This window comes from Rhinatrema bivittatum, chromosome 15 (genome assembly GCF_901001135.1).
Source record: "Rhinatrema bivittatum chromosome 15, aRhiBiv1.1, whole genome shotgun sequence".
Lineage (NCBI taxonomy): Eukaryota > Metazoa > Chordata > Amphibia > Gymnophiona > Rhinatrematidae > Rhinatrema > Rhinatrema bivittatum.
Genome location: NC_042629.1, coordinates 35,366,767 through 35,392,622, shown reverse-complemented (window position 1 = coordinate 35,392,622; position 25,856 = coordinate 35,366,767). Strand labels below are relative to the sequence as shown.

Sequence of the window (25,856 nt, the reverse complement as noted above, 5' to 3'; positions counted from 1 at the left end):
TCATGGGATAGATGGCGATGTCCTTTCGTGGATTGCAAACTGGCTAAAAGACAGGAAACAGAGAGTAGGATTAAATAGGCAATTTTCTCAGTGGAAGGGAGTTGGACAGTGGAGTGCCTCAGGGATCTGTATTGGGACCCTTACTGTTCAATATATTTATAAATGATCTGGAAAGAAATACGACAAGTGAGATAATCAAAATTTGCAGATGACACAAAATTGTTCAGAGTAGTTAAATCACAAGCAGATTGTGATAAATTGCAGGAAGACATTGTGAGACTGGAAAATTGGGCATCCAAATGGCAGATGAAATTTAATGTGGATAAGTGCAAGGTGATGCATATAGGGAAAAATAACCTATGCTATAATTACACAATGTTGGGTTCCATATTAGGTGCTACAACCCAAGAAAGAGATCTAGGTGTCATAGTGGGTAACACACTGAAATCGTCGGTGCAGTGTGCTGCGGCAGTCAAAAAAGCAAACAGAATGTTGGGAATTATTAGAAAAGGAATGATGAATAAAACGGAAAATGTCATAATGCCTCTGTATCGCTCCATGGTGAGACCGCACCTTGAATACTGTGTACAATTCTGGTCGCCTCATCTCAAAAAAGATATATTGCATGGAGAAGGTACAGAGAAGGGCTACCAAAATGATAAGGGAATGGACAACTCCCCTATGAGGAAAGACTAAAGAGGTTAGGACTTACCAGCTTGGAGAAGAGACGACTGAGGGGGGATATGATAGAGGTGTTTAAAATCATGAGAGGTCTAGAACGGGTAGATGTGAATCGGTTATTTACTCTTTCGGATAGTAGAAAGACTAGGGGGCACTCCATGAAGTTAGCAATGGGGCCACATTTAAAACTAATCGGAGAAAGTTCTTTTTCCACTCAACGCACAATTAAACTCTGGAATTTGTTTGCCAGAGGATGTGGTTAGTTGCAGTTTAGTGTAGCTGTGTTTAAAAAAGGATTGGACAAGTTCTTGGAGGAGAAGTCCATTACCTGCTATTAAGTTCACTTAGAGAATAGCCCTGCCATTAGCAATGGTTACATGGAATAGACTTAGTTTTTGGGTACTTTGCCAGGTTCTTATGGCCTGGATTGGCCACTGTAGGAAACAGGATGCTGGAGCTTGATGGACCCTTGGTCTGACCCAGTATGGCATTTTCTTATGTTCTTATGTTACTGTGAGTTTTAGGCCTCTACAGCCAACTTCTTTTCAAATTCTCTCTTAGCCTGTCTTATCAATGTCTTACATTTAACTTGCCAATGTTATGCTTATCCTATTTTCTTCTGTTGGATCCTTCTTCCAATTTTTGAATGAAGGTCTTTTGGCTAAGAATAGCTTCTTTCACCTCCCCTTTTAGAACCATGCCGGTAAACGTTTTGCCTTCTTTCCACCTTTCTTAGGGGTAGATTTATAAATCTATGCCCGTGCGTACTTTTGTTCACACACCAGGCGAGAACAAAAGTACGCGGGATTTTATAACATACATGCATAGCCGCGCGTATCTTATAAAATCCAGGGTCGGGCGCACGCAAGGTGCACATTTGTGCACCTTGCGTGCGCCGAGCCTGCACGCGCTGCCCGTTTCCTCTGAGGGCCGTTCCGCAATCGGAGCGGCCTCGGAGGGAACTTTCCTTCCACCCCCCCCCACACCTTGCCCTCCCTTCCCCAGCAGCAGGCGCAACTCGCGCACGCCAGTGGGCTGCTGGCACGCGATTCCCCGGCCCGGGACCCATTTTGGAGGCTTTGGCCACGCCCCCAAAATGCCCCCAGGCCGGCACCACGCCCCGATATGCCACCGGAACGCCCCGAATGATGCGTCGGCCCCGACCCGCTCCCCTAGCAAAGCCCCGGGAGTTACACGCGTCCCAGGGATTGCACGCACCGCCAAGCCTATGCAAAATAGGCTCGGTGCTCACAGGGGGGTTTTAAAATCCGGCCGTTAATGTGTGGAATACATCTGGACTGTGCTTCTAGGATGGTATTTTTTAACAATGACCACGCCTCTTGCACACTTTTTTACCTTTGTAGCTGCTCCTTTCAGTTTTTTTCTAACAGTTTTTCTTGGCTGGTCCGTTATTTCTATTGCCATATTGTGTGCTGCTACACGGAGGCTGGTCCGGTATCTCCATGGCCATACTGCTTGCTGCCACACAGAGGACCTGGGTTCAGTTCCAGGGTAAGTTCTTCTGCTCCCCAGATCAGCCAGTGGGTGCTGCAGAGGCAGAGTTCACAGCCTTGGTGGGTAAAGGGGAGGAGGCCTCAGCCATTGTTGCAATGGTGACACCTAGTGGCCAGGTTTAGGACTCCTGATTGCAGGGTTCTGGAAGGAGCCCGGGTGCAAGGTCCCCAGCCGAGGGCTTTTTGGTGCAAAGATTGGTCTGAGTGAATTTGGAAGGGGCTGCCTGGTCCTGGTTCCAAACACCTGCCACTTGGTCCTGAGGCTGGCACAGTTTTCTTGTATGGCTGCAGGTGTATGATGCACAACAAAATGGAACCAGCTGGGCACCATTTTTGAACTGGGACTGTAGCTTCAAACAGAGGGAGGTTAAGTGATTTACTGAAGGTCACAGAGTGAGTGATTGCATATAAGGGAGCAGAAGCAGGTCTCCAGCTTCACAGCTGTGGGCTCTGACCACTATCCAGCACTGCTGGCCCCAGAGATGTACTGCCAGTTTATGCAGTGCCTCATAGCTCATGCCATAGCACTGCACACTGTGGTGCAGGGGGTCAGGTCTGAAAACCCCTTTTCCATCAGATCTGGTCAGGCCTGGGCTTGCTGCAGAGGGGATGCACTCAGACCAAGGGAGGAAGGGTGGTTGCTGCTAGCATAGCCATGCCTGCCAGCTAACAAGTGGTGCTGAGAGCGTGCCCTGGAGGAGGTGCCCCACTAGCCATCAGGCCAGCGAGGTTTCTTTAAGCCCTTGGTCATTCTGTCTGGGAAGTGGCAGAAAACTGGTAAAGGAAAAAAACCCACTTTGTTTTCTTAAAATAATCTAACAAGAGGATGCTGGGAGCCCCCTCCAGCACCTTGCTGACTAGCCTGACTAATATTTATAAGTGAAGCTATGTCTGTGTAAACCCACCTCCAGACAAAAATGTAAACTTTTTACATTTAAAAATAGTCCTTCCTCCCTATTGGGGAAGCAGCAGAAAATGCAGCTTCCTGGTGATTTGGCTAAATTCGTGCATGTGCAGATGGTTCATGTCTTGCCCACATAACGCCTCCTCTTGGATAAGATGCACAGTTCCTGTCGTGCAGTTCTAACCTGAGACTCTATTTACGTCTCAGGGCTGCAGACTCTTAGATCCTCAAATGACTGTACGCCCTCCTGAAAATTCTGACCAATGACGTTACAATCTATTTGTGACATCACATCATCTTTCCTTTTAATTCTTTATGATTACAAAGAATATACTTTGTACAGAAAAATGGAAAAAAAAGGTAAAAAAGGTAAAAATTATGTAAATACAAAGGCAATAAACCATGATGTCACCAGCGGCGGATTGTGACATCACTGACTCCAGTAGTGGTGCTGAACCTTATTTAGAAAACATTGTTATAAGCCACAGAATGGAAAAACCCATGGTACAGTTGAGCTGGATCTACAGAGTTATCTTTGATTTTAAAGAGAACAGGATTGACGTTTGGCTGCAGGTAAAACTCTGCTATAAAATTCAGGAAGAACAACTAAAAGTAGTCCAGAATAGCTCCGGTTTGAAAAAAATAACCTGATTACTTGCTTAGATCATGTTTGCATAGGGTGTGTGCCCCAGCACCTCCAAGCTTTCTGAAAAGCACAAGCTCTTAGTTATTGTAACTGTTATGGTTAGTGGTGTTTGGGTGGATCCTTAGGCACTGTGGCAGCTGACCACGCCCACGGGGGGGGGGGGGGGGCAGACCCGTGAGGGACCACAGTGCTAGGCTAGACTCAGGATGCACAAACACAGAGTTGAATCTTTTATTAAACAGTTTATGGCAACCACCAGAGGTGCAGTAGTGAGTAGGAGATGTAGAAGACTCGTAGTAGAGCCCGGCAGGGCGCGTCTCTCACGATAGTACTGGCAGGAAGGGTCTCCTGATGAACAGTGCTGTAGTGGAAATAAGACTGTAGAGAGATGAGTACACATTCAGTGATATTAGCATTCAGAGTCCAAGCGTTGGTAATGGTAGAAAGCACTGAAGCAGGAAGAGCAGGCCCTCGAGGAGCGAGTACCTGATTCCAGTGAAGCAGTACTGTGGAGAAAGGTGGAGTCTGTACTCACTGATAGTAACTGTTGGTAAAGCGATTCCACAAAGTAGAAGTTAAGGAGTGCAGGCACCGAGGCAGGGAACATGGGCCCTCGAGGAGACAGAGGCAGAAGGTCCAAAACTCGTGAAACCCCTGGGCTAGTGTCCCTCTCAGGACACCAAAGAGCTCACCTCAAATAAGAGTTAAGCTGGTAAAATCCTTTCCTGATGTTAATCCTCTCTGAAAGTCCAGAATTCCCTGTCGGAGTGGAGATTATTTCTTAGGCCCTGGGCAATGGTTAATAGTCTATTCAGAATCAAAGTATCTTGCAACAGCAGTAATAATCACGCTGGAAGCATTTAGTGGGTTTCCAACTTTACTTGTTAATGATGGAAAATTAATAAAAATGTTCCTGTTATTTACAATCCATTATACAGCTTCGGATCTTCTAATAAATTTGAGCCCCAGCTTCCAGTTACTGTTCTCTATTACTGATATCAGCTGATATGTCTTGCCCCTGTGCATTCCAGCTAACCATGAAAACCGATACTTTTGATGCAACTCAAACATTGCTCTCTGCTTCAATAGCAAGGCATAACGGGGAATTGGATTCCACAGCAATCAACGAGGGCCCTGACTCTTATGGTTGGAGTAACCTACACTGCACAGCACAAACTACCATAAACTTACTGGGCAGACTGGATGGACCATTTGGTTCTACTGTCATTTCCATGCTTCTAGATTGTTCTCATTTATGGCTCATTTATGGTGGAACAGTACTACAAGATCTTAGGGAAGCAAAGGGAAATGTTAAGGTTTCAAAAGAAATTAAAAACATGGCTCACGTCAATGTGATTAACTAAAGGAGAAAATTGTCTTGTAATATTTGTCTGTTGAGTGATTTATTTTATTTTATATTGTTTGAGTGTAATGATTATGTTGTAAATTGCTTTGAGAGATTTCATCAGGAAGGTGATTAAGAAATACTTTTTTAAATAAATAAAGATGGCGGGAGCAGGGGAAGAGAGAGCTTGAGGTTAGAGAGGGGGAAAGGATGGGGGGCAGGAGAGTAGTGGTGACGCGGGGTGAGTGAAGGGTGCTGGAGGCTGGAGAGGGAGGTGGTGAGGTGGAAGCTGGAAGCAGGGTGGAGACAGAAAGAGGCTGAGCCTGAGAAAGGGGTGCGAGGTGGAGAGCAAGAAATGGAAGGGATGGTGAGAGGCAGAGCAGACGGGAAGAAAATGTTGAGATAGGAAAAAAAGCTTAGGTATAAGGGAGACAGAGAGAGAAAGAAAGAAATCCGACAACAGGCGAGAGTGAGAACACTACAGTGAGAAAACAAAATACCAACACAGACTTTGGTTTTGGTAAGGACAAGGGGCTGAGCTGTAACTTTTCCTGTCTCTTCTCTCCCTCCCTTAATTCAACAGCTCAAACTTGGGCTGTCTGCGAGGAGGGGTGGGATAGGGAGGGAGTACAGGTGGAAGGGTGAGAATGGGCAATGGGGAGATAGGACAACAGAAGATGATGGTGGGGAGCACACACAGGGGCCTGCGAAGAGACGGTGAGGCAGAAGGCAGCTGGGTGGGGAAGCAGGACCAGAAGAAGTGCGATAAGGGGAGGAGAGGAGCTAAAGAAATGTTAAAGCCGGCAGGAGTAAGTTTCTGGTGCTGGACTGAGAAGGTTCAATCAATGCACAATTAAGCTGTGGAATTTGTTGCCAGAGAACGTGGTCAAAGTTAATAGCACAGCTGGGTTTAAAAAAAAAGGTTTGGGCAAATGTAACCCCCTCTTTGGGGACCTCCCAGAATGCAGGGGCTCACCGTTGTCCCCGGGACCTCTTCCATTCCCAGCTCTCTCACACAAACACAGTCCACTTGCCCCGGGGGACGAGGATTACCCTCCAGGCCCCAGGCTCACGGGGGTGGGGACCCACACACAGTCTCCTGTCTCTCCTCAGGTGGACTCTCTCTTCCGATGTCCATGCCTGAGGGCTCGTTTGATTTTGAAGAAAAAGACGCTGCACGCTCAGGTGGAGGCATTCAGCAAAAATTTACTGAAACCAAAAATACTTCAAGTCCCATTCACAACACAGAAATTCTCCAATTTATCTTCCCACACAAATAAACCGTGCAAAGGCACTCAGTTCCTCAGATTCATCAAGTGAGTCAGTGTCCTTTGGGATGACGGCACCAGGGAGAGACCCAACGCTCCTGAGCGACGGAGCGAGCTTGTACAGGCCGACACAGAAAGAATCGCGGAAGAGCCGGCGCGCCGTGTTGAGTGTCCCCTCTCCTGGGGCGCGATTCTTTATTTAAATGAGGGGTCGCGATAACAAGGAGATGCTAAGGACAATATCGCGTCCCTAGTGCCTCCTTAGTGAAGAGGTGGCTGTCAGCAAGTCCCGAGAACCGACGCTCTATTTACCGGAGTCGGTTTCCAAACCCGCTGACAGCCACGGGTTAGGAAAATGGACGCTGGCAAAACTGAGCAACTGTAACTGCTGACCGGCGGGCAGATTTTTTAAAATTGTATTTTTTTTTTTTTTTTTTTAAATGTTTGGTTCCTCCAACTTAATATCGCTAGGATATTAAGTCGGAGGGGTTCAGAAAAGCAAGTGAACCTCATAGCCTTGCCCAGTGCTTCCCCCCCTCAGCCCGCTCCACACACAATTAAAGATTCTGCATTTATAACAACATTTTACATGAAAAGTATTAAAGTACCATACTGTGAAGTAAAACTATCACTTATATTATATTTATTTATTTTATATACCGACCTTAAGAACATAAGAACATAAGGACATGCCATACTGGGTCAGACCAAGGGTCCATCAAGCCCAGCATCCTGTTTCCAACAGTGGCCAATCCAGGCCATAAGAACCTGGCAAGTACCCAAAAACTAAGTCTATTCCATGTAACCTTTGCTAATGGCAGTGGCTATTCTCTAAGTGAAACTTAATAGCAGGTAATGGACTTCTCCTCCAAGAACTTATCCAATCCTTTTTTAAACACAGCTATATAACTGCACTAACCACATCCTCTGGCAACAAATTCCAGAGTTTAATTGTGCGTTGAGTAAAAAAGAACTTTCTCCGATTAGTTTTAAATGTGCCCCATGCTAACTTCATGGAGTGCCCCCTAGTCTTTCTACTATCCGAAAGAGTAAATAACCGATTCACATCTACCCGTTCTAGACCTCTCATGATTTTATACACCTCTATCATATCCCCCCTCAGTCGTCTCTTCTCCAAGCTGAAAAGTCCTAACCTCTTTAGTCTTTCCTCATAGGGGAGTTTATTCCATTCCTTTATCATTTTGGTAGCCCTTCTCTGTACCTTCTCTGTACCTCGTGAAAGATATCATATCAAAGCAGTTTACACAGAACAGGGGTATTAAAACATTTTCAATAAACGAGAAGCACAAAGTTACAAAAAACAAGGTGTTATGGAACTTGGGACTGAGAGAGCATAAAACAAAAAGGATTAAATAATATACATGCACTGTTGTGTTGCTAACCAGAAATCCCGTGAACACACACTTGGAATCTAAATGGTATTAGGCCTATTGTATCGTGTGATGTGTGTGAGCTTGATGCTCCAAAAGCCCTAAAACACTAATACACTTCCTATTAGGAGAATATCTCACCTCAGTCACACATGCAGAACATAAATAGACCCTCACCAAATACAGAATAGCGCAACCATAAAATAGAAATATAAACGTGGCAAAACCTGAACTGGAAACCACAAGAAGCCAGACTCTATGCAGTGCGACGATTAAAAAACTAGAACCATCACCATTCCTCAAACATCAAACAATCAAGAAATAATATAAATACATAATCATAATAGTAAAGTCATGCTAATAATAATAATCCCAAGACAGATGACAAATAAAAGATAAAATAATTAAAACTCGTACACGGGGAGCCTTAGAGGAGGTGAGAAGTATGCCTGAACACAGAACCGCACCTGAAAGGGAGCGAGGGCAAACGGGACTGTGCTGGTGAGCTACGAGAGCTGTCTCCCGCCCCACCCGACGTCATCATTACCCGACGCCAGCTGACTGCATTTAAACTGCAGAGCAGCAGCAGTATTTGGGAGCCTTAGAGGAGGAGAACCGCACCTGAAAGGGAGTGAGGGCAAACGGGACTGTGCTGGTGAGCTACGAGAGCTGTCTCCCGCCCCACCCGACGTCATCATTACCCGACGCCAGCTGACTGCATTTAAACTGCAGAGCAGCGGCGCGCAGCCGAAGCTGCGTGCCAAAGGGGCGCGCCCCTGGAGAAAATTTTGAGGAGGAAGAATCCTTCATTTAAAAGGGGAAGAAGCGGAAAATGAAGGTATTAACATCTACACCGGTGGCAAAAGAACAAAGAGGACCGATGGACTTACACTTGGTGCGAAGGGTGAGTCATACCTCTGTGGAGGCTCCTCAAAATGTATCTTCATCGTCTGGGGCTACAGCTAGTCCTGCCCACCACCAGATATCCATAAGCACCTCAGGAAGTGTTGGGGTAAATGTTTTAGATACCCCTAATACAGGTGAGGTGGTAATAACTAAAGACAGAGATAAAGATCCCCTGGAACAGGTTGCAGACAGTATTGAAGGAGTGGAGGAGGGAATGGCTGCACCAGATCCAGAGAATATATCTCTAGTAGACATCTGGAAAGCAATTACAAACATGGAAAGGAGGCTATCCCAATCCATGGCCCAAGCTACTGTTTTTTCTAGTGAGATAAAAGGGGAACTGAACGACCACAGGAAAAGAATAGAACAGATTGAAATCGCTAATACTGCTATGAACTCTCAGGTAACAGCTTTACAGACAACTGGGACCACTTTCATCAAAGATACTTTGGTTATATATAAAAATTTGGAAGGGTTAGAAAACGATATGCGGAGGAAAAATTTACGTTTTTTAAACTTTCCTGTTACCAGATTGTTATCGCCGCAAGAAATATTTAAAAAATATGTCAAAGAGATATTGAGTATTACATCTGAAATTCTTATTTCTAAGATATATTATTTATCCAATTTCAGGAGAGAAGGTATAGCCCCAGAAGGTGGGATAGATGTGTTAGTTGATAATAGCCCTAATCTAACATCATTCTTAGAGACTTCTGAAGATAATATTCCAACAAGGGCAACCTTGATAGTTACCTTCGTTGCTGAACAGGACAAAAATCTAGTCCTGCAAAAATATTTTAAAAATAAAAGTTTCTTGTTCTGCGGTAAGATAGTTCAGGTTTTCCCTGATGTATCAAGAAGTACTCAGATGAGAAGGAAACAATTTCTTTCGATGAGACAGCGAGTGTTGGCTATTGGAGCCACCTTCTTTCTCAAATTTCCGTGCAAGTGTATTATAACACTACACAAAAAACAAGTTTGTTTTCCTTGATCCTTCCCATCTAGAACTTTTTCTTAAGGATAAAATTAGTTGAGGAGTTGTAATCGTGAATATGGATATATTGTATACTGGTTAGAAAAGTGTATACTCTCCTGAGATGTTCATAAATGTATGATTATTTTCTTATGTATTTTTTCTTTTTTGTGTAAGCTCCTTATAAAGTGGACTTAGTTATTGGAAATGAGGTATAGATATTGTTTTCTTAGTTTTGAACGATGTATTAGAAGCCAACTTTGCTTATTTTCTTTTCATTGTTAAAATGTATGAGAAATCAAATAAAGTATAAATAAAAAAAAAAAAAAAAACTCGTACACAATTTTTTAAAATGTCCTAAACACCAATAAAACATTTGAAAACAGCAGACACTTTAAATAACACCCAAAAAATAAAACTAAAAAGGATTTTAAAAATGTATGCTCTCCATACCTGGGAACTTTTGATTTCCAGTCATCCTGAGACTGTCATGAATTAGTAGGAGGAGGGTGCACAAACTTTCTCCTCTCTTTCTTATATTTACACACAAGCAGCCCCGGCCCCCGGGTCCTCCTCTTCATTTCAGCTGCTGGCAGGTTAGTATCCACCTGGTATCTCTCTCACACACACACACAAGCCAGGCAAATGCCATTCTTTCTCACACATACAACCCAGACAAGCTCCCATTCACATCCACTCAAATGCCAGGCAGACTCCCATTCTCACACACACATACACCCTGCCCATCCCAGGAAGTTTCCCATGCATGCATGTGAACATACATACACATACAAATACACTCATCCCAGGTAGGCTCCCATTCACACTCACACATACACCATCCCAAGCAGGCTCCCATTCACACACACACACACACACACACACACACACACATCCCTAGCAGGCTCCCATTCACAAAAACATACACCCATCCCAAGCAGGCTCCCATTCACACACACACGCACACACACACATACTCCCATCCCAGGTAGGCTCCCATTCACTCACACACACACACACACACACACACACACTCCCATCCCAGGTAGGCTCCCATTCACACACACACATACTCCCATCCCAGGTAGACTCCCATTCACACACACTACACACACACACACACACACACACACCCATCCCAGGCAGGCTCCCATACACACACACACACACACAGCCCCTATCCCAGACCGGTTCCCATTCACACACACAGACCAGGCAGGCAGGGACTATGGGTCATTCCTTCTCCACTGTTGCTACCACCAGCCTGAAACTTCTTCATTGGAGAGAGCAGCTGTTCTGCACATCCTACTGCATGCTGGCCCCGTGGTAATTCAACACTCAAGATCCTGAGGGGCGGATTTTCAAAGGCCCGCACGCGCCGGCGCACCTATTTTGCATAGGCCGCCGGCGCGCGTAAAGCCCCGGGACGCGTGTAAGTCCCAGGGCTTTTGTAAGGGGGCGTGTCGGGGCATGTTGGGGGCGGGGCCTACTGACGCGGCATTTCGGGGGCGGGGCCGTGGCGTTTCGGGGGCAGGCACGGGGGCGTGGCGCCGGCCCAGGGGCGTGGTCGAGGCCTCTGGACCACGCCCCCGGGACCGGAGGACAGAGCGGGGCTGCCGGCGACGCGCACAAAGTTACGCCTGCTGATAGGGCCAGGGGGGTGGGTTAGGTAGGGGAAGGGAGGGGAAGGTGCAGGGAGGGCGAAGGAAAGTTCCCTCTGAGGCCGCTCCGAAATCGGAGCGGCCTTGGAGGGAACGGAGGCAGGCTGCGCGGCTCGGCGCGCGCAGGCTGTCGATTTTGCGCAGCCTTGCGCGCGCCGACCCCAGATTTTATAAGATACGCGCGGCTACGCGCGTATCTTATAAAATCAGGCGTACTTTTGTTCGCGCCTGCTGTGCGAACAAAAGTACGCGCTCGCGCAACTTTTTAAAATCTGCCCCATAAGCTTTATATGTATGTAGCAACTTATTTTCTGCAACAAATTCTTCTTTATGATCTGATTTTTATTGCTCTATCCTCTCATTGCTCGAATAAACTTATTTTCCTAAATACCCAGAGCAGTGATGTACTAAATCAGTGTGTGTGACTATTTGTGTGGGGTTCAGGCCCCTGGGTAAAATCCAAGTAATTGTGTATTTACATTGGGTAAGCCCCCGAGGCAGTCCTGTGTGCATGCAGGTGACAAGCCCCTCAGGTAGCCCCCGAGGCAGTCGTGTGTGCATGCAAGTGACAAGCCCCTCAGGTAGCCCCCGAGGCAGTCCTGTGTGCATGCAGGTGACAAGCCCCTCAGGTAGCCCCGGGCAGAATACCAGTGTGCAGGGTCTGAACCCAGAACCCATGCACATCCTACTTTTATAGTGCACTGCTGGCCAATCCAGACAAGCCTCTGTGGTGGTGCCTGCAGGGATGGTCTGAAAACTACTAAATCCTAGCCAGAGCTTAAGCTAGAGACCAACTGAACAATGAAGACCTAGGGGTCTCCACACAAGTTTCTGGAGCACAGGTCCATTAATACATTAGCTAGGCAGGCACAGGGATCGCCACCTCCTACATCTGGGAATGAGCAACAGCGGAGGTGATCTTCTGGATCATTCGGAACTTACTGGATTGCCCACTGGTCTGACCCGGCAGGGGCACCTTTTATGTTCTTAAGGTACTACAAACCTGACTTTAGTGAGAGAGCATCAGTGAATTAATAATTCTCTGTCCTGCAGATCCAATGTCAGAGCCTGTGGTCACCTATGCCTGCCATGCAAATGAGACGGCTGTAGTTACACGATGTTAGATTCCATATTAGGAGCTACCACCCAGGAAAAAGATCTAGGCATCATAATGGATAATACTTTAAAATCATCGGCTCAGTGTGCTGCAGCAGTCAAAAAAGCAAACAGAATGTTAGGAATTATTAGAAAGGGAATGGTTAATAAAACGGAAAATGTTATAATGCCTCTGTATCGCTCCATGGTGAGACCTCACCTTGAATACTGTGTACATTTCTGGTCTCCGCATCTCAAAAAAGATATAATTGCAATGGAGAAGGTACAGAGAAGGGCAACCAAAATGATAAAGGGGATGGAACAGCTCCCCTATGAGGAAAGGCTGAAGAGGTTAGGACTTTTCAGCTTGGAGAAGAGACGGCTGAGGGGGAATATGATAGAGATCTTTAAGATCATGAGAGGTCTTGAATGAGTAGATGTGACTCGGTTATTTCCACTTTCGAATAATAGAAGGACTAGGGGGCATTCCATGAAGTTAGCAAGTAGAACATTTAAGACTAATCGGAGAAAATTCTTTTTCACTCAACGCACAATAAAGCTCTGGAATTTGTTGCCAGAGGATGTGGTTAGTGCAGTTAGTGTAGCTGTGTTTAAAAAAGGATTGGATAAGTTCTTGGAGGAGAAGTCCATTAATGGCTATTATACTTAGGGAATAGCCACTGCTATTAATTGCATCAGTAGCATGGGTTCTTCTTAGTGTTTGGGTAATTGCCAGGTTCTTGTGGCCTGGTTTTGGCCTCTGTTGGAAACAGGATGCTGGGCTTGATGGACCCTTGATCTGACCCAGCATGGCAATTTCTTATGTTCTTATGTTCTTAATTTTCATAGGGAAATTGAAAGGGAAAAATGAGAACTACAGCTCCTCGCAATAGGGCAAAACCAGGATTGGATCAGCCAGTTCAGCCTATGTGGGGTAACCCGCATACCACAAACTCTTTGCATGCTACACTGGTTACCACTCTGGTTCAGAATTCAATATAAAATTGTAACAATTTTACACAAAATCATTTCAAACAACCATTCCACATGGCTGGGCGCTGCTCTTCATGTATATTAACCCACAACCAACTCTGCAATCAGCAAACCAAGGCCCAACTCGCAGTACCCACCAAACATCAAGCAGAGGGGCATGAGCATGTCATTTTGGTGGCTGATCCCATAATGAGGAGCTCCATGCCAGAACATCTTCGGCTCATAGCTGACACTAAACAGTTTAAAAAGGATCTAAAGACATTTTTATGCAAACAAGCTTTCTCTAGTTGACAGTGCAGTGTTTTAAAATTGCATGTTCTTCTGTTCCGTTTTGAAATCTGATGAGCACTTTTCTGGCTGTATGAGCTAGTCTTTATATTTGCTATGTCCTTTGTTCAGTCTCTTGAGTGTATGATTTTTTATTTTTTGTGTTGCACCTGTATCTCGCCATGATTGTTGGAGTGGTGGGTGTTAAATATGTTTTAAATAAATATCTTAAGCGTGGGTGGTGTATGTTCTGAGTCCACTTCCTGACTCCCATCCATCATGAACGCTTCCAGACAGTCCCAACCCCAAGCATTCTGGGTGTTGTAGTCCTAAATTCTGCCTCAATAAATCAGGCAGACAACTCCCAGAATGCTCATGAATGGAGATTAAAAACCTGGTCTGAATCCCTGTATGAATACACCTGGGAAGTTTTGATTTCCACTCATCCTGAGACTGTCGCGGCTTGGTAGCAGTGGTGGGTGTCTAATGTACAGACTTGAAGAGGCAATAATTTATGAGCGAAAATGTGTGGATTGGCCACATATTTTACTCTTTGAATCGGGGGTGACTGACTAATAGCCTCATCAATGTGTATTTGCATGTGATGAGCGCTATTAGTTTTCAGGGGGTTTGGCCGTGTGTTTTTGAGGCGCTAAACCCCTTCCAGTATAAGGGGTAATAGACACCCCTCAAAAACACGCGGCCAAACCCTTGTTAAACAGTGCGCCCGGCCCAGCAAATTTAAAGAGTCGGCCTGAAGGGTAGCTAATTCCAGAGGTAGTGACTGGACCTTGTGGATGTCTATAAACACAGATGCAAAGGCCATGAAAATGGGAGCCTCCAGGTATCCATCCTAAGCAGAGAGGTTTCAGATATTACAACGAGGAGTTTACTGATGCCTCCGTAGCAAAATTTCGGTTTCCATTGAAAGTACAAGGGAAGACTCAGCACTTATTTTTTTGCAGGTTCCCCGGCTCCTACAGAAGGAGGAAATGTGACAGTGTACGCTGCTCTGGGAGGCCAAGTTGAGTTTATCTTGGACATGACATCACCGTACCTATGCCTTCCGTCTGAGTGCTTTATTGACTGGCGGAAGAATATCAGCACAAGGGTAGCTAAATTCAAAGGAAGTGTTCGGATCTGTTCGAATGTCTATAAGCACAGGTGCAAAGGCTACGAAAACGGGAGCCTCCAGTTATCCAACATAAGCAGAGAGGATTCTGGATATTACAGTGCTGAATTGTACAACTACCAGGGGCGTTTTGTGGCTAAATTTTGGTTTCTATTGGAAGTACAAGGTAAGACTCAGCACTATTATGTTTAAGCTTCATATATTTTCATTTAATTTCACCGAGTGTCTCTTTAGCTTTATTTAAAATATATGAATTGCCTATACATATATATTAAGCAATGTACAAATAAATCATAAAAGTGTGAGACTCACAGAACATAAAAGACATATAAATGGAACAGCAATTCTTATATACTGCTCATGCTCTGCCTCAGCCCCTGTGACAGATTTGTCCCTCCTGTTGAATTTAATAACGCTGAAAGGATCATTCTGCTTCTGCATCTACAAAGACACACACGAGACACTTTGTATTGCATAGGTCAGAACTTTCTGAGGTTGATAGTTAAATGCACGAGAGCTTGTAAGTATCCAAAAACCGTGTGCTGCATCTGCATATCACTCCCGGATTTCTCACTAATGCAGTAAGCAAAGATTACAGTTTTTGTGAAAAAATGACATTTAATAATGATATTTTATAAGCAGTTATTGAAATTAAAGACTATGTTATCTTTCTCCTGCATAGTTTTCAACACTAAAATATCTAGGATTTTTTTGTTTTTAGTATAGCTGTTAAATGTAGTATGTGATATGACACGTATGTGAGCATCGTCTGTCAGGTGTCTCATGACAGAAAAAAGGTTGAGAACCACTGCTTTAATGTATAATTCCACTGTGATGCCAATACTATTAATAACTTGTCTTTGTCTGCTCTTTTTTGTTTTTTGGATTTTTTTAGAAGAAACCTTTTCAGCACAGAATCATCTGCAGGCCCTGCCTGTGAGGGGAGCTTTGTATCTCTCTGCTCTCTCCGTGCCATGGATAGTTTATTGCATTTTGATCAGACGAGAGAAGAGTAAGTGTGTGTGTGTAGTTCATGTATTTATGCAAACTTGATTGTCTGCCTTTCGCTAATCACCATAAGGTGGTTTACAATAAAAAATGTAATCCATACAATCACGTTATCCCTGTTGTATTAGTTATGTTGTATCATTGTGCAGCATTTATCTGTCCCAGAAGGCCTCTCTACTCGTTCCTCTGTCAGGAAGTCACCTCAGCCTATCCTATAATTTATGAATCACTGCAAATACTACAATGGTTTCTTGTGGCTGAGAAAGCACGATGCTGCTTTTTACAGGGCCAGCCTTACATGCCACTCTGGGAGTGGTCACTAGATGTCACAAAAGAGCAGTAACTGGGACAAATCCTAGAAAGGGAGAAATGTGAGGGCAGAATAAACCCATTTTGCCTATCAAGTCTGCTTGTTCATACCAAATATTCAGCTTTACAATCCCTACCACCCCCTCAGAGATCCCCTGTGCTGCCCCATGCCTTCTTGAATTCAGATACCATCTTTGTGTCTACCACCTCCACTGGGAGCCTGTTCCATGCATCTACCACCCTCTCGATAAAGAAATATTTCCTTAGATGACTCCTGAGTCTACCCCTTCCCCCCTCATCAAATGACCTCTCATTCTAGAGCCTCCTTTCCATTGATAAAAGCTCACCTCCTGTGCATGGAAGTCTTGGAGGTATTTCAATATCTCTTTATCATATATCGCCCATCCTGCCTTTCCTCTCTAGGGTGTGCATGTTTAGATCTTTGTCCTCCTATGCTTTACAATGAAGTTCATAGATCATTTCAGTAGCCACACTCTGGACTGACTCCATCCTGTTTAATCTTCCCTCCCAGGGGCTATGAGGGCTACTTAAGCAGCAGCAGCATGATATGTATTTGATGTAAAGGAATAAACCTGCATTAAAACTACCTTCTGCCTATGCTCACTCACTCAGGGTGAAGACAACACGCTGCCAGCCCCAAGACCAGTTAATAGTAAATGGTAATCACACCCTTTCCCATTTAGAGTATATTATCGAACTATGTTACCGTATAATAATGGCACCCTTTGGATAAATTAGAAACCACATATTTGTGCCTAACTGTAAACCGTTGTGATGGTGCTCCACTATACGACGGTATAGAAAAGTTTTAAATAAAAAAAATAATAAATAAATAAAAAAGAGCAGGGCACTGAGGCAGGAATCATTGTGAGGACTCTCTGGTGTCAGGCCATCACCTAGGACTCCTCTCGACCTCTGGGGCATCCCTTTAGGAAATGAATGCTCAGACTGTATAAATCACACCAGGCACCTCTCTAATACACTTTTATCTAACAAGAGAAATTCTCTCTCTCTAGATTAAGAGCATCAGCAAAAAGGCGTCAAGAGAACATTAGAAAAGGATCTGAAGACCAAAGCATACAATGTTGAACCCAAAAGTGGCTCCCACCGGTGCCTGCGTGTGAGAGGAAAAAATGACACCAGCAGCTGTAATTGCAAAGGAGACGAGACCTCGGGGACAATAACATTGTGATCGCTTGTCACAGTTTTTTCACAACAGGCAGTCAGGCCCGAGGGTATTACAGCACTATTGCACACCTCAGGAACTGCAATCCCCTCCCCCTTCCCTCACAGCGCTCCCAGGCACTATAGGCAGAGTCTCTGATTCATAGCACAATGTGCGCAGAAAACGGGTGCTCAGTGTTGAGTGCCCGTCTTCCTAACGCGCACCCAGCCACCTCTTCTGGGCGCGCAATCCAATATTATTTAAATGAGAGCTCACGCTAAAAAGGAGGCGCTAGGGACAAATGTTCATGCCCAGGAGAGATGGCTGTCAATCTACGAGCATCTGCTGCTGGCATAGACACGCAGGATGCGCTGCCTGGACCTTGTATCTTGTGTGTGTATGTTTGGCATCAAGACTTTTTTTTTCTAAAGACTTTTTTTTTTTTTTTTTTTTTAAATCTTGCTTTATTTGGTTCCTCCTACTTAGTATCACTACAATGCTATTAGGAGGAATCACAGAAAGCAGGATTTTTCTTTTTTTTTCAATGGCACAAAATTTGCCATGTTGCAATGGGGCATTGGCCGCGTGGCAAATGTAATGGATCACGGGGATTAGCTAATAGCTCATCTACATGAATTTACAAGTGATGGGCGCTATTAGCTACATGGTAATTTGGATGCACATTTTGGACGCGCCTCCAAAATGTGTATCCAGTCATGTGTTAAACTGTGTGCAGCGGCTAGCGCACAGTATTGCATCGGCCCCATAATGTACTGAAGCTCATTCTAAAGCCAGGCACTCTTGTTATGGTTAATTGAAATAATAATACTTAAAACCAACAGCTGTAGACAAAAGATTTTTATTAAATGCTGTAAAATATAAATAATAAATAAGGTACAGTATGGAGAGGCAGGGTGCCACACAAGGCACCAGGATAAACTCCTTTTCCAATGATTTTACTGATAACAAAGAATTATATAGGATTTACACTTGTATATATTTACACTTGTATATTTACACTTGTATATATTTACACTGGATTGCAAACTGGTTGACGGACAGAAGACAATGTGTGATGGTAAATGGAACTTTCTCTGAAGAGAGAGCGGTTTTAAGTGGTGTACCGCAAGGATCGGTGTTGGGACCGGTCCTGTTCAATATCTTTGTGAGCGACATTGCGGACGGGATAGAAGGTAAGATTTGTCTTTTTGCGGACGACACTAAGATCTGCAACAGAGTGGACACGCCGGAAGGAGTGGAGAGAATGAGAGGGATTTAAGGAAACTGGAAGAGTGGTCGAAGATATGGCAGCTGAGATTCAATGCCAAGAAGTGCAAAGTCATGCATATGGGGAGTGGAAATTCGAATGAACTGTATTCGATGGGGGGGGAAAGGCTGATGTGCACGGAGCAGGAGAGAGACCTTGGGGTTATAGTGTCTAATGATATGAAGTCTGCGAAACAATGCGACAAGGCTATAGCAAAAGCCAGAAGAATGCTGGGCTGCATAGAGAGAGGAATATCGAGTAAGAAAAGGGAAGTGATTATCCCCTTGTACAGGCCCTTGGTGAGGCCTCACCTGGAGTACTGTGTTCAGTTCTGGAGGCCGTATCTACAAAGAGACAGAGACAAGATTGAAGCGGTACAGAGAAGGGCGACTAAAAAGGTGTATGGTCTTCATCGGATGTCATACGAGGAGAGATTGAAGAATCTAAATATGTACACCCTGGAGGAAAGGAGGAGCAGGGGTGATATGATTCAGACTTTCAGATACTTGAAAAACTTTAACGATCCAAAGACAATGACAAACCTTTTCCGTCAGAAAAAAATCAGCAGAACCAGAGGTCACGAGCTGAGCCTCCAAGGAGGAAGACTAAGAACCAATGTCAGGAAGTATTTCTTCACGGAGAGAGTGGTGGATGCCTGGAATGCCCTTCTGGAGGAAGTGGTGAAGTCCAAAACTGTGAAGCACTTCAAAGGGGCATGGGATAAACACTGTGGATCCATCAGGTCTAGAGGACACGTATAAAGAGCAGGCAGCAAAACACTGCACGGAGCGGCAGTAGCCACAGAGGCATTCATGGAGCAGGATGCCAGTGGCCAGTGGTTGGTGTTCCACCTTCACGGAGCGGAAGGATGGAGAGCTGCCATCTCCCAATTAAAAAAAGAAAAAAAACAAACAAAAAAAAAACCAAAACAGGGATGGGTTCATGGGCTATAGGTATTACCAATTATTAGGCTTTTCAATATTTGATGATAGTTAATGTGACTTTCAAGGCATACTTCACTTTCAATGCATATCCAGCATAGCTCCCTGCTTCAACGACAGGGGAGAAGAAAAACTAATACTTCACACATATCCAGCATTGCCCTCTGCTTCATGGCAGAGAGCTGTGCTGCCGCTTACCCAACTAATCAAACTTAATATTTCACTTGGAAGCAGCTCCATCACTGCTCTCTACATTAATAGAGGGGGTGAAAGGGAAATAGGACCTAAGGTTACTAAGAGCCAAGAGAAACAGATAAGTATGAGAAAAGAGAAGTGTGAAGCTTGCTGGCAGACTGGATGGACCGATTTGGTCTTCTTCTGCCGTCATTTCTATGTTTCTATGTTTTCTATATTTCCAACTCCTAAACCAGGGTACATAATTGTCAAAATTTCTAGGATTGGCTATCTATTATAAACAAATCTGTTTTGCTGTATGGTAGCTTGCTGTCTTTCTCCATGTTAATTAATCCTCGTCTCATATGTAAATATTTCCTTGGAATTTGCGAGGTTAGCAATCTTGTGTCTGTTCTAAAAACGTTTTCTATAATCTTAGATGGAATGTCAACCAGTCTTGTCATTGTTCTAGATATGTTTCTAGGACCCTGTGGGCCAGTTCTTTCTCCATTTTATCTAGCTTATAGTGTCTGACTGTCCAGATAAACAAGTCCAAAGTTGGAACACAAATATTATGTAACATTGTAATGTTATACTTGTTAAAGGCTTCCTATGATCAAAAATCAAAAGTTTAGGAGAGCAGGAATAACGACTTCCTGTCACATGACAGTGTTTCACTGCAGCTAAGAGCCTATGAGCACCCACATCACTAAAGGGAGAGGCAGTTTTTACTGCTTACTATTAATAGGGACACTTAGAAACCAATGTAATAAGGAGCGCTTGGCAGAGTGCAGAGTTTTATCCTCAGTTGTAGGCACATTTTTTGTGTGCAAAATTTACCGCCAATACAGCAAGGAAGATTGCACACAACAATGTGTATTTAAGATAGCGCCTCGCATGGTCTATATCAGTCTGGCTTGTTCTGTTTTCCTAATAGGAGGTGTATTGGTGTTTTAGGGCCTCTTGTAATATTTGAAATTTTGGTTTTTCATAGTAAGCCATCCATATCATAATTGCCAGCACTCAACCTATGAAAAAGCCATACTGCAAATATTACATCAGACCCTAAACACCAATACACGTCCTATTAGGAAAACAGATTAAAGCCAGGTTGTTATAAATCCCTACATAGAAACTACATGCTAGCAGAATACCTAAAGCCTCAGTCACACAAGCAGAACACAGATAGACTCTCACCAAAAACTGAACTGGGAATCACAAGACGACAAACTGTAAGCAAAGCAAACACAATTAAGAAATATAAAACATTAATACAATAAAAAGAATGTCAAATCTGCTGATAAATTTAGCCAATTAAAAACACATATAAAAATGTTTAAAATATTTCTAAACACTAATTAAATATTTCAAAACAGAAGATGCATCACATCCAATAATTAAAACTAACAAGGATAAAAAAAATCTCCCACTCTCCGTACCTGGGAACTTTAGATTTCCAGTCCTCCTGAGATTGTCATAGATTGAAGGAAGGTGCACAAGCTTTAACCTCGCTCACACAGATATACAGGTACTCTCACACACGTGCACACATGTACACAGGCACTCTCCATCGTAGACACACACATACACATATTGACACAAAAACACTCTCTCATATATACACATATACACACACAAACATACAGACATAAACACCCTTTTATTATATATATATACACAACACACATCACCATCACCCTCTCATATATACACATATACACACATACATACAATAAAAATACCAAATCAAAGGGATTCACCTTTTCCAATGAGTAGACTATAACAGTGCCTGAAAGGAGCAGACTTGCTTTATAAAATTTTGGTTAATTTTACATAAACAAACTTGTCCAGCAGAGCTGATTATTAGGCGCATATTAATCAAAACCATTTATTGCCATGATCTTCAAAGGGTGGGGGACGCAGAGTGATTATTTTTAGTTGTTTCCTGTCATTTCTTGGGTTGTGGTTCCAAGTGCAAATCAGCCCACTTCTTGTAGTGTCTGTGTTTCTAGGTTATTCTAATTAAAGTATTAAATTCTACCAAACAATTTCGCTATTACAAACTTCTCTTCAGGCCCCTGAATCAAAATCTGAGATAGCCCCATGCAGTCTCAACTAATACATGGGAAAAAGATCAAATTAATCACGCCATTTATTAAAAGCTATTTTCTTTTTCTGGAAATGTATTATACTAGAATTTAGTGCTAAAGACCGCTGGAGGGATATCTTTCTACTTAGCTGACTTTTGTGTTGGCTACCTGGAAATGGCTGTACAAGTCCACGAAGCTTATGTGCTTTACACAGCTGAGCTATCTCGCCAAGGAAATGTTGCAATCAGATAGGGTTATTCTCGTCATCTCACCCATCCTCTCTTCCTTCCTCTTTTCTTTTTCCTGCTTCTCAGCGTTTTCTCTCTTGCAGTTCAGTGTGTGATGGGGATTCAGATACGATGCCTGCACTGCTTCATCTCTGCCTCCTCCTCCTCTTCTCAGCCCGGGGTAAGCCGCTCTCAGTCCCATTCCTCTCCAGTCCTTTCCTGAATGGTAATCTTGGAGTTCAGTGCCCGCGTGAGGTGAGATGTAGGTGCGGGGTATATTGTAACAAGGCTAGGTTTAGTGGGACCCGGTTACACTTTGGAATCGCTGTGCTTTGGCCAGGGAGCTGCAGGATGAATTTCTCTGCACAGAAGGCGCGTGCTGATGAGAACAACACCGAGTCGGGTGGCACCTTGAGCCAGCAGGATCAGTGTGAGAGGGTTCAGGCTCGGAGAAATCTTCCCCTCCAGCCATCTGACGGCGAGGGGACCTGTGTCACCCAAGCAGTCATCCTGTGGGGCACAGAAGGAGAACCGTTAAAAAGATATAACCCCCAACCTGGAAGGGGGCGCATAAAATGTGAGAGGGTCTGGCACTTGGGGGAGCCGAGTGGTAATCTCTCAGGAAAAGGGGTTTAGAGGGAATGCGGGTCAAGCCGATGGTGTAGTGGACCCAGGCCCAGAGGCAAGGAGGGTGAACATCAGGCCTGAGCTTGATAGGGATCTCAAGCTTAGCAGAATCCCCTCTATGATCCCCCCTAACATTGCTATGACCCTTACCTAAACCACACCACACCAGGAAGATGGCGCTCACGCCAAAACCATAATCAAACAACAAATGTTTATTTCCTGGTGGGTACCAGCCTTTAGAGGGTAAAGATAGTGATGATTAGAGCAGGGTGCATAGGTTTGCTCAGCCAGGGAGAGGTGGTGACAGAAAAATGGAGAAAAAAGGAAAAGTAGTAAGTCACAACAACAGCAGCAGTTACACCCTAAAGGTCACCGTTCCTTATATTCCTTTTAAGTCACCAATTCTCTTAAGGCCGAGTTTTCAAAGGCCTACACGCGCAGAATTGGGGAGAAGCGTGTGTGCCGCATGGATTTTCGGAGGCCCGCAGCCTCGAGCAGATCTCTCAATACTGCATTGGAAGGGCTGAAAGAAAAAAGGAGTGGGCCGGGACCATGCTAATAGGCCTGGACCCGCTGAAACGCGCGCCGGGAGCTGACCGGACCACGGGTAAGAAACAAAACAAAAAAAACAAGGGCAGTCAGCAGCAGAGATGTAGCCACAGCTGGGCCTGGGTGGGCCATGACCTACCCGCTTTGGGCTCAGGCCCACCCAAACAGAGCTGCCCAACTCCACAGCAGCAAGAATCCAACACCCCGTGAGCACAGGAGCAGACCCTTGATGGTGCAATAAGGACCTGCCCACGGGGATCCCACCCGCCTGTGGGCACATGAGCAGACCCACCACGGCGCACTGAACATCTGCGTGCGAGGGTTCCACACCCTCCCACACCCGCAGGCTGAAAAGGAAGACTGTGGCCTGAGGGTATCACTTCCAGTGGGCCGCAGATGAGCACAGGAGGTGAGGGAGGCAGGCTGTGAAAGGTAAGGGAGAGGTGAGAATGTCTAACTCCCTCACCTTCCCATCTGCCTCACTCACTCAGCTTCCTTTCCCTCCTCTTTCTTCTTATTGAGAAGGGAGAAGAAGAAAAAGGAACTGAGCAAAATAAGTGGAAGGGAAGAGAAGGAGAGGGTTGTGATTTAGAGGAGGGGTGAGTGAGAGGCAAGGGAAGGAAGAGGAATGGAAGAGGAGTGACAGAGGAAAGGTGGTGAGAGGGGAGGGAAAGAATTGAAGGGAAGGAGGAGAAAGTGGAAAGAAGGAAGGAGTAGTGAGAAGAAAAGGGGTGAATGAGGGGGAAGGGGATGAGTGAGAGGGAAGGAAAGGGGGTGGATGTGAGAGGGAAGGGGAAGGGGTGAGTTAGAGGAGGAAAGGGGAAGGGAAGGAATGAGTGAGAGGTAAGGGGAAGAGAAGAGCTGCGCGGGCCGGGCAGGCGTGCGTTACGAGGGAGGGGGGCAGGGGTGAGTGAGAGGGAGGAGGAAGGGGGACGGGAAGAAATGAGTAAGAGGGAAGGGGAAGAGAAGGAGTGAGAGGGAAGGGAAGGAGTGGGTTAGAGGGAAGGGGTGCCCAGGGGCCAAGGGGCCCGGGCACGGGGTGACGTGAGAGCGGCCGGGTGACGGCGCAGTGGAAGAACTGACCGTGCGAGGGACGGGGGAACGGGCAAGGCGTGAGTTCGATGCACGGGGGAAAGGAAAGGGGTGAGTGAGAGGGAAGGGGGAAAGGGGAAAGGGAAGGAGCAAGAACAAGGTAGGCAGTGAGAGAATGACTGTGAGACTCATTTCTCGCATGTGTGTGTGTGTATGAGAGTATAGGTGGGTGGGTGTGTGTGAGAGAGGATGGGGGTCTGTGTTTGCATGTAGAAGCCTGAGAGCGAGAACCTATGTATGTGTGTGAGGGAAAGTATGTGAGAGTGAGAGCCTGTGTGTATGTGTCTATGTGTGTGAGAGAGAGATGTTAGATTCCATATTAGGAGTTACCACTCATGAAAAGGATCTGGGCATCATAGTGGAAAATACTGTGAAAGGCTCTGTTCAGTGCATTGGTCAAAATAGCAAACAGAATGTTACAAGTTATTAGGATGGTGAGAGCCTGTTTGTGAGAAAAGAGAGAGCATGTGAGAGCGAGAGTCTGTGTGTGCGTGTATGGGTTTGTGTGTGTGTGTAAAGGAGGAAGGGAAGAATCTAGGAGGAGAGAGAAGAAATAGAAAGAGAAGAGTGACCCTGGAGGAAGAATTGGGAAAAGACTGACAAGGGGAAAGTGGAAAAAGAGACCAGGACCAACCGATTAGAAAAACAAAAAGATCAGACAAAGGTAAAGAAAAACATTTTTTTTTATTTTTTAGCAATTGGAGTCTGCCATCTTTGGGTCGGTGCATTTCTTATGTATGTGCATTTAGAGTTCCACTGTTCAGAGTCGAGTTTCTCACGATTTCTGTTTTGGTTTGTCTGCATGTTTTGGTTTCTAATTTGCAGTCCCTTATTTCTCTGTTAGATAAGGGTGGGTCTGTGTTCTGCTAGCGTGGATTTTCTCTGTAGGGATCTGTACCAGCCCAGCTTGTTCGCTTTGTCCATAGGTGGTGTATTAATGTTCTGGGGCCTGATGCAATATTTGTATTGCTGCCTTTTATAAATAAGAGTGCTGTTTGATGCCTGAGAGTTAGTGCTGTGATTGTATGGAATTCGTTTTTCTTTTGCATGTTGGATTGTAATGTGATCTGTCCTAGTTCTTCTCTGCACTTGTTCTTATGATTATGATTGGTGCTATTTTATTGTAGTTATGATGATTTCTGCCTTTCTAGAAAGAATCCATTGATATTTGTTTTATTACACAATTGGATCTGAATGTTATGGTTTTTTGCTTTTTACATGAAATTCTTATGTATTTATAAACTACAATAAAATGAATACAGATGAATAAGACAATGGTAAGTGCTTGAAATAATTAATGTAAAATATTTGAAAGTTGCCCTCATGATGCGTAACAGCTGTTGTAGGCCACTTAGAAATTCTTTGTCGGTGCACTCTAAGGCATTATTTATGGATAAGAGCACAACTAGCAGGGCTCAGGCCTGTATGCCTACTGCCCACCCATGTTAACCGTGGGCCTCCGTTCTGGCTACACCATTGGTCAGCAGGGTTTTAGGGGTCGGGGCAGAGGGTAAAAGGGAGGCAGGTTAGGTAGGAGGTTTAGGACTCCAAGCTCCCCTTCAAAGGTCAGGTCCAGGCTGAGCCAAGGCTGCCTTCCTTCAGCTACACCA

At 44.8% G+C, this 25,856-nt stretch overlaps 2 protein-coding genes across 7 annotated transcripts in view; both read left to right on the top strand.

Annotated features, from left to right (window-relative positions):
* LOC115077066 overlaps nt 1–17,655 on the top strand; it is a 38,569-nt gene extending 20,914 nt beyond the window's left edge. The window contains exons 3-5 of the mRNA XM_029579222.1: nt 14,610–14,942; nt 15,672–15,788; nt 17,131–17,655. Of these exons, the coding sequence (XP_029435082.1) occupies nt 14,610–14,942; nt 15,672–15,788; nt 17,131–17,135 (455 nt within the window). The 3' untranslated portion in view covers nt 17,136–17,655. The remainder of the gene's footprint in view (nt 1–14,609; nt 14,943–15,671; nt 15,789–17,130) is intronic.
* A 3,664-nt stretch (nt 17,656–21,319) lies between these two features.
* The window catches only part of LOC115076916 (hepatocyte cell adhesion molecule-like), a 37,421-nt gene continuing 32,884 nt past the window's right edge, over nt 21,320–25,856 (top strand). For all 6 annotated transcript variants that reach the window (XM_029578938.1, XM_029578937.1, XM_029578936.1 and 3 more), the window contains exon 1: nt 21,320–22,159. In XM_029578938.1, coding sequence (XP_029434798.1) covers nt 22,111–22,159 — 49 coding nt within the window. In that variant the 5' untranslated portion in view covers nt 21,320–22,110. The remainder of the gene's footprint in view (nt 22,160–25,856) is intronic.